This window comes from Myotis myotis, unplaced genomic scaffold, assembly GCF_014108235.1.
Source record: "Myotis myotis isolate mMyoMyo1 unplaced genomic scaffold, mMyoMyo1.p scaffold_m19_p_2, whole genome shotgun sequence".
Classification (NCBI taxonomy): Eukaryota; Metazoa; Chordata; class Mammalia; order Chiroptera; family Vespertilionidae; genus Myotis; species Myotis myotis.
In genome coordinates this window covers 25,573,141-25,582,329 of record NW_023416324.1, presented here as the reverse complement: position 1 = coordinate 25,582,329, position 9,189 = coordinate 25,573,141, and the positions used below count along the sequence as shown (strand labels likewise).

General features: G+C 45.3%; 1 protein-coding gene across 6 annotated transcripts in view; it reads right to left on the bottom strand.

The window, feature by feature from the left end:
- Window position 1: 1 nt before the first annotated feature.
- The window catches only part of CAP1 (cyclase associated actin cytoskeleton regulatory protein 1), a 30,390-nt gene continuing 21,202 nt past the window's right edge, over window positions 2-9,189 (bottom strand). For all 6 annotated transcript variants that reach the window (XM_036350832.1, XM_036350829.1, XM_036350827.1 and 3 more), the window contains exons 7-13: window positions 6,648-6,753; window positions 5,222-5,399; window positions 2,757-2,941; window positions 2,457-2,580; window positions 2,239-2,321; window positions 1,769-1,912; window positions 2-1,170 (exon numbers count right to left, since the gene is read on the bottom strand). In XM_036350832.1, coding sequence (XP_036206725.1) covers window positions 1,087-1,170; window positions 1,769-1,912; window positions 2,239-2,321; window positions 2,457-2,580; window positions 2,757-2,941; window positions 5,222-5,399; window positions 6,648-6,753 — 904 coding nt within the window. In that variant the 3' untranslated portion in view covers window positions 2-1,086. The remainder of the gene's footprint in view (window positions 1,171-1,768; window positions 1,913-2,238; window positions 2,322-2,456; window positions 2,581-2,756; window positions 2,942-5,221; window positions 5,400-6,647; window positions 6,754-9,189) is intronic.

The following is a 9,189-nucleotide window of genomic DNA, read 5'->3' as shown; positions in this document are numbered from 1 at the left end:
GCAAGTTTGGTATTAATTTTATTCTATTTTCTGTATAACTTTAAGTAGATAAAGGTTTATTTCTACAGGCCTCAGGAAATGGGTAGAAGTCACAGGACAATATCTCTTCCCACCAAAAAAAAAGTTGCATATTTTGGTATGTGTTTGTCCTAGAGGGAAAAACTGAAATTTGTATTAGCAATGCTGTGCAAGATTCTTACATAAAACCGAAAACCAGCCTACAGTGGAGATTGTAGTCCTTTGTTCAGGTGCCTGGACCGAAGCCAAAAGCTGTTGAGCATGACAGAGCAATGGAGACAGTGAAGATGGATGACAGGCACCTAGCATGGGAGGAAGGAATGCCAGATTCCTTAGAATGGTGCGTCCCCCCCCCCCCCCCCCTTTTTATGTCATCTCTAAGAAGGTGCTGGGCAGGGATCCCAGAGAAAGAAAGGGTCCAAGACTCTAAATTGGCCTGGATGCAGGCACTGCCACAGCAGCTGGTACAGGAGAACCTATTGTCTCAGGTTCAGGTAGAGCCAGGATGGAATGCAGAATAAAAGGAATACTTAGAGGAAACAATTTTGCTTGGAATGCTAGATGGCCAAGCTTCAGCCTTTGGTCCAATGCAACACTTGCCTCACTTGTCAACAGTGAAAAATTAGTCTGTTAGAAGACCCGGCTGGAATCACACCAGCTTCTGCTACCTCATGCTCATTGTTAGGAAAAGATTAATTTGTGTGAACTTTCTGAGCTGTTAATTCCTGGGGACTGCTTTGTTCTTCCCAAAAGACTATTGGTGGAATAATCCCCAAAGGCTGAAAGCTAAAACACACCAGTCCTGGTCTGCAGTTCCGTAAGAGCAGACTGGTGGTGCAGTTGAGCTGACAGGAAAAGGCTGCCCCTTCCTGCAGAAGATAACTGACCTGCTATCCCACCCCAAATCTCAGCCTGAGGTATATTTCAGTGAAGGCAGGTAGCTGTGCTTCTCAAAGCAGAGAAGCAGTTTAAGAGCAGAAAGGTAGAGGGAATCTACAAAAGAACCGTCTTGATACAGATTTATCCCATGGTGTGAGGGAGAGGGCAAAGAACCCAGTGGCACTTCGCTTATCCGGCAATTTCTGTCACTGTGGTGACCAACTTCTTCCCATTCCATAGGGTCTTGAACTGCTCGGGGATGGGGAACTCATTCTGCAAATAAAGAAACAGGTTTAAATATGAGCAAAAAAATAAGTTGGGATTCAGTCTTACACTTTTCTTCCTTTGCTTATTTCCACTAAGCTCTGAGAGCAGGCAAAATGTAGTGAGAGAAACCAAACCCTCCCTTAAAAGGCTATGTCACTGGCACTGCCACCCACATCTTTTACTAATGCCTCCCCTACCACTGACAGTGGAGGAGCACTGCAGTGTAGGAATGAGAACAAAGGCTCCAAAGCCAGGCAGGTATAGGTTTGAATCTGTTCTGTACAGTTCACTGACAGTGATGCTGAACAGACTGTTAAGCCTATGAAGCATAGATAAGATGTATGGCTTCATGGCACCAACTCAACAGAGTGCTGTGCCACATTCTCTTTCCTTTTTACTACCTGAGCAGCCGCCCAACCTAAGGAAGGCCGTTACTACCCTCTGGAGCGCTACCTCGTGTGACTACGTCACACTTCTCTGTGCTTCAAGTGTGCGTCGCCGAGTTTGACCCACTCAGGGCAGAATGCCCCTCAACTCACTTTGTCTAATGTAAGAAGTCTTCAGTCCCTTCTGATCTTAATACTAAAAAGATCAAGAAACTTACAAAGTCTCCGCCTTCTGTAGGAATGAGGACATTCATCTCAGAAGATTTGGCACTGACGATCTCACAATCCAAGGAATTCTTGCTCAGATAAACGTGGCAGCCATCTGTTTTGTTGATGGAAATGGTTGGCACTTTACCCATTACCTGCAGAGAACACCAAGAACACTAAGTCCCAGCAGTTGGGAAGAATAACAAATTTACAGGAAAAGCTTCCACTGTTTCACATGATTTAACAACTACATGAAAAGCTTGCAGGTGCACAACAGATACTGGATACTGGGGCAGGCTGGGATGGGTGCTGGAAAGAGCTCACTCTAGGAGCCAACTCCGCTTCTGCCACGTCCAAAGCAGCTCAGCTTACAGACTTTGTAGAATCAGATTCCCACCACAGCAACATCTGTGGGTCGGCTCTGTGTCTCTTTCAATTAATTCCTCAGGGACCAAAGGAAAAAGCCAAAATATCAAGTTACCTGAACTTTGACATCTCTACTATTGATTATCTCCACAATGCCCACTACGTCATCAAACACCAGACCGAGTTTCTTACAGTTATCTAGAAGAAAGGGAGCAGGTCAACAGTATAACTTTAAAGGAAAGTAATATATTTAAGAATCTTAGGAACAGGGTAGGTACGGTTCCGCCCTCTCAGGCTCTAAAACAGAGCTTGCTTAGGACAACAAGGACTCACCTACTGTAATGGAGTTAATTTTGCCCTTGATGTGCAATGTCGTGTTGACACACTTGTATATGTAAGCCACCTGTTTCAGCTCTGTATCATCAATCACCAGGTTAGAAACGTTCTCCTGATTTTCCTGTTAAAGAGATACCCCTTTCAGCAATCTCATCGCTAAGCACACACCATCCCAAAAACAGACTATCACAAACTTTCCTTCTTGCAATTTAAGTCAGAACCCTGCATTTATTTGGCTGTGCTCCATTAAAACCCCGTCCACTCCTTGTTACCCGAGTCCCGGAATTAACAACTCACCACTCTCCATTTCTTGCCTTCCAGTTCAAGTAGAGCTGGCTCCTTCTTTGTGGCTGGTTTAGGGGATGGGTTAACTCCTGGTTTAGGTGCAGAGAATGGTTTGGGGCCACTTCGTACTGGACCACTCTGGGCCTTCAGGGCAGGGTTCTTGTGAGTCTTCATGTCATCTGGTACATGTTTTAGGGCTGAAAGAACAACAAGCTGTCTTGTTTCTGTCCTTCATATCAGGGCTTTGGGCTGAGGCAATAACTAACTCAGACTGATTCTTAACAAAAAATTAAAGCCAAAACTAGAGCCTTTGAGATGTTCTCTCAAAAGCAATTTTAGAGAAGCACCTTGATAATTTCTCTTCTACCCTAAGGTTAACTTTTATAGTTCCACTCAATAAGATAAAACATGGCATATGTGTATGTATGGAGGGATTGAACTCGCAACCTGGGTGTGTGCCCTGACTAGGAATCGAACCATGACCTCCTGGTTCATAGGCTGACGCTCAACTACTGAGCCACGCTGGCTGGGCTATTTTAATTTTTTTTAATTTTAGGGAAAAGATTCCATAATTACCCTCAACAGGCTAACCCACTCCTTACTCCTGAACATGGCCAATCTACATAACCAATATTGAATGGCCTTTTTAGCTCCACCACTCCTGGTGGTAGTAGTTTAAATACTAGATTTTTTGTAAACTCTGCTTGGTTCACTGCAGAAAGAGATTTAATGACTGCATAGTATTTCATCAAGAGGATAAACTACAATTAACAATTTCCCTTACTGTTGAATATTTAGGTTATACTATTTAGCTATTAATCTACACTAATAAAAGAGAAACATGGTAATTGGTGTACGACCGCTACCCTTTTCATTGGCTAATCAGTGAGATATGCAAATTAACTGTCAGCCAAGATGGCGGCCGGCAGCCAGGCAGCTTAAAGCTAACATGAGGCTTGCTTGCCTCAGTGATGGAGGATCGTTGGAGGAAACCAACGTTCCCCCTGCGGCTGCAGGCCTCTGAGTGGGCAGTTTAAGAAACATTGTAACAAATACCGCCGGACTTCAGCCAGCAGATTCGCAACATTGTAAGCAAAGGCCAAAAACCTACTTTTAGCCGTGGAGGCCTAAGAGCTGGAGCCAAGCCTCAAGGTAAAGCTGGCCCAGAATAAAAAAAGAAAAAAAGGAGCGGTTGGGAACTTCAGTCACTCCCAGCCTAAAAACAGCCCTCAGCCCCTCACCCAGACTGGCCAGGCACCCCAGTGGGGACCCCCACCCTGATCCAGGACACCCTTCAGGGCAAACCAGCCGGCCCCACCCACGCACCAGGCCTCTACCCTATATAGTAAAAGGGTAATATGCCTCCCGGCACCGGGATCAGCGTGACAGGGGGCAGCGCCCAAACCCCCTGATCGCCCTGCGGCTCTGTGTGTGACAGGGGGCGGGGCCCCAACCCCCTGAGCAGCCCTGCTCTGTGCCTGATAGGGGGGAGCTCCCCCCTGCCCCCCCATGGGCCCTGCTCTCTGTGTGATGGGGTAGAGCCATAACCTCCCCATCGGCCCTGCCCTGAGTGTGAGAGTGGCGGCACCCCAACCCCCTGATGGGCCCTGCTCTGTGCGTGACGGGGTGGCGCCGCAACCTCCCCATCGACCCTGCCTTGAGTGTGACAGGGGACGGTGCCCCAACCCCCCAATTGGCCCTACCCTGAGCGTGACTGAGGGTGGCATCACAACCTCCCAATCTGCCCTGCTCTGTGCATGACGGGGCGGCGTCCCAGCTCCCCAATCGGCCCTGCTCTGAGCCCGACCAGGGGCTGCACCTAGGGATTGGGCCTGCCCTCTGCCACCCGGGAGCAGGCCTAAACCAGCAGGTCGTTATCTCCCGAGGGGTCCCAGACTGCGAGAGGGCACAGGCCGGGCTGAGGGACCCCCCCCCAAGTGCACAAATTTTTGTGCACCAGGCCTCTAGTAATACTATAAAACTGGTCTTTATTTTAGATATCTTTATAAGTAGATCCCCAAAATAGGGCTATATAATTTAGACTTCTGCCTGCTATATAAGAGTATATACTTTCTCTACACCAACTTTAGGTAATTCTTATGCAAATTTTCCATGACTATTATGTATCCGCTGAGGAAGTTAATCCCCAACACAATGTCGTCCCAAGTAGACATGGAAAAAGCTCTGGGGAAAATTGCAGGCCCCATGCCTTGGCACAACAGGGGACTCAGTACATGCCACTTAATAATAAATCACTTTCCTCTGAAGTTGGCTTCCTCCAACTACAATCACCTAATTTCAATTTCTATTTAAGCCAACTCTGCTGTCCCTTTGGGCAACTAAATGTAATATGACATCCCAAATGAATTCTACCATACACAAACCAAGAGTTCTGCTTTTCACACTGTCCAATCCTTAGTTGGTAAGGTTTGGCCCAAGCAACGTACTGTACCAACTCTTCTTGCCAAAGTACTCACCATGTGTGATGGCCTCCCCCTGATTAATCTGCGCAAACAGTGCCGAACGTGAAGCAGAGTCGTCTGACCCTGAACTAGTAGGCATTGGTGGGGGAGGTGGGCCGGGTGGTGGGGGAGGAGGACCTGATACAGCAGAGGGTCCAGATGGCAATCCACACAGTTCTTTTGCCACAGGCCCCTGGAACAATAAACGCAAACAACAGTCATACTCTCTTCCCCTCTGTACCATTTCCAACTGGGTCCTACATGTGTGCAGGATACACTCCTGATACAGTGATTAATACTAGTCAAGCTATCCAGTAAAGCTTGATTATTCCTTCCCACCCTTTCTAAGATCCAACTCAGCTCTTTTCACCCTTCACATTTTTTCTTTGGCCTCTAATCCAACTCTAAACCCATACTTCTAAAAATCTACTTAAGTGTGTCACCACTATCTCAGACTCAACAAGTCCAAGACTGAGTTCTTCATCTCCTGCCTGCTCCCCTACTTGTCTAATCACCACCTCATCTCTATCTCAGTGAAAGACATCAGCTCCCACGCTCGGCTGTTCAATCTTCCTTAAGTCTTGCAACCCCTCAATCTCATTAAATCTTCCTTGTATTTTGATTACATCTCCTACAAATTCTTTTGTGGCAGCCCCTAGCACTAGGAACACTTCAAAGTCTGTGCATATGTCCTTATCCCTAACCTGGAAACTGAGGCCCTCTTAAGGGCAAATCTGATCATTATCACTTTCTTGCTCAAATATCGATTATAATTATCACCTATTATGAAGTCTAAAAGTCTCAACCTACTTTCCTTCCCTGCCCTTTCTCCTAAAAGTCTGACTCTTTCCTTATTGAAGTCCGAGATGACCGATTTTTCTGTATTTACTTTAAGCTTTGCCACGTGCTAGTTTTCCCATTTCCCCCACTTCTCACTGCCTTAGACTTGCAAAAAGTCTCAGACCAGAATATATCCCTTCAGTACAATCTCTCCTAGTGAGAATCATTCCTCTTTCTCATACTCAGTAGTGCAAGCATGTCAAACTCGTGGCCAACGAGCTACATGCTTCGTTTATTTAAACCCGCCGGCCACAACTTTGACATGCTTGCTGTAGTGTATCTTTATTATAGCATTTATTTTGATGATTTATATTGGGGTTTTGTATCTATATTTTTAAGCCTTAAGAGTGCTGGAATAATGTAACTCATTAATCTGTCTCCCCTCCATTCCACTGTTCCCCACTCATGTTTACTGAAACGGAACAGAAATGAATATTCTGACTCTTGCTTTCTTTAGTCTTTCTTTTTTCCCTTTCCTTCTCCTTTTTCTTTCTACCCTACACTGAAAGACTAACATTGCTCTGGGACCTTGGTAGTGCCAAAGTCTAAGAAACCTGTGGACCCCATCCTGGGTGAGTAAAAAGAAGGAGGATTCACTGACCGTTTTGCTCCAGGCCAGTCCGGTGGTATGGAACTCTTTAATGTAAGCCTGCAGCTCTGTCCATATACTCAAGTAAGTTTTAACCCAATCCACATGCTTCTTATCCCTGGAAAAATTAAAGCACTCATCACGGGCAGTCAGGGTACATTACAATAGTGATTCCAGAATCCTCTCTGTGAGCTCACATCCTCCTACCTGGTGTTCCTTAGGCTATGCTCAATTGTAGCTTTTCTATCATCACTGAGCTTTTCTTTTTTTTTTAAAAAAACTATTCTCTAATCAGACCAAAGTCCATTAGGATAGGCACTTAAGATTATATCTTTCTCTTATAGCAGTATTATTCAAACTTTTTTAAAAAAAGTAGTAAAACTTGCCGAAACCGGTTTGGCTCAGTGGATAGAGCGTCGGCTTGTGGACTGAAAGGTCCCAGGTTCGATTCCGGTCAGGGGCATGTACCTGGGTTGCGGGCACATCCCCAGTGGGAGATGTGCAGGAGGCAGCTGATCGATGTTCCTCTCTCATCGATGTTTCTAACTCTCTATCTCTCTCACTTCCTCTCTGTAAAAAATCAATAAAATATATTTAAAAAAAAAAAAAAAAAAAAAAGTAGTAAAACTGTTGCCAGGCCAGTGTGGCTCAGTGGTTGAGTGTAGGTCCATGAACAGTTCGATTCCAGGTCAGGGCATATGCTGGGGTTGTAGACTTCATCCCCAGTTGGGGTGTGCAGGAGGTAGCCAAAAGATGTTGAGGTTTCTTTCTCATCAATGTTCCTATCTCTCTCTCCCTTCCTCTCTCTAAAATCAATTAAAATATATATAGCCTGGCTGGCCGGCATGGCTCAATGGTTGAGCATCAATCTATAAACCAGGAGATCACAGTTTGATTCCTGGTCAGGGCACATGCCTGGGGTTGCAGGCTCGATCCCCAGTGGGAGGTGTGCGGGAGGCCGCCAGTCAATGATTCTCTCTTATCACTGATGTTTCTATCTTTCTCACTCTGAAATCAATTAAAAAATAAAAATATTTTTTATAAATTAAAAGTAGCAAAACTGTTTTTTTCACAATAGACCTTAGGCAGAACCTAATACATAAAAACTGATGAAAGTAGTCATTCTGTGCATGAAGCCATAGTAGAGATCTTTCACTGTGAAAGCCATCACTGTGAAACTCTTGGACTCCAAGAAACTTGAGAACTATATGACCTAGTTTCTTATGTCAAAACTAGAGGCCCGGTGCATGAAATTCATGCACTTGGGGGTGGGTCCCACAGCTGGGATTGCGAGAGGGTGCAGGCCAGGCTGAGGGACCCCACCGGTGCACGATCAGGGCCGGGGAAGGACGCAGGAGGTTGGTTAGCCAGGGAGGGACTGCAGGAGGGCTCCAGGACGTGTCCAGCCTGTCTTGCTCAGTCCCGATTGGCTGGACCCCAGCAGCAAGCTAACCTACCAGTCACAGCGTCTGCCCCCTGGTGGTCAGTGCATGTCATAGCGAGCAGTTGAGTGGCCTTAGCATATCATTAGCATATTACGCTTTGATTGGCTGAATGGCCGACTGGACAACCGGACACTTAGCATGTTAGGCTTTTATTATATAGGATATGCACCCCCCCCCCAAAAAAAAACCAAAAAACTTCCCTTCAGGAGGAAATTGTATTGAAGTATGGTTCACATCTCATCTCTTCTTATATATGAGCTAGAAGACTTTATAGTTATTTAGCATAAGACTTAATTTTTTTCAATTGTAAAGTGAGGGGGTATAATCAAAACATGTGATGCTTAATTCCAGGTTGCTAGAAAGATCAAGGAGGTGCCTGGTGTTCTGGGACATACTTCACACACATGAAGGCTTACTCCTTCACAAAGTAGTTTCTCAACAAATATTGGTTGATTGATGATGAACAGAAGAAAGGAAGGGTTTAGGTAGCTATGCAGCTAAGTAATAGCTACCTGCAGTCACTCCATACAATGACTCCCCTTACTTAATTCCTGCACTGGCCAGGTAGCCGTCCTCTCACTTTACCTGACCACATCAATAGTCAGGATAATTTCCTAGAAAATCTTACTAAAACTTTTGCCAATGGGCTGTTTGGAAATCCTCAACAAAGGAAAAAAAAATCTTATCTAAACAGGCAAATTAAAAGGCATTAGTCCAGCCTTGGCAGGGTGGTTAAGTGAGTTGTAGCGTTGTCCTGTACACCATAAGGTTGTGGGTTCAATTCCCGATTAGGGCACGTCTGAGGGGTAATAGATCGATGTTTTTTTCTCTCTCCCTCCCTCTCTCTCTAAAAATCAATAAACATATCTTCAGCCCTACCCAGTTTGACTCAATGGATAGAGCATCAGCCTGTGGACTGAAGCATCCCAGGTTCGATTCTAGTCAAGGGCACATGCTTGGGTTATGGGCTCGATCCCCAGTAGGGGGCATGCAGGAGACAGCTGATCAATGATTCGCTCATTACTGATCTTTCTCTCTCTCCCTCTCTGAAGTCAATAAAAAATATATTTTAAAAAAAGGGCAAGTTTAGAGCTTTAAAATAAATAAAC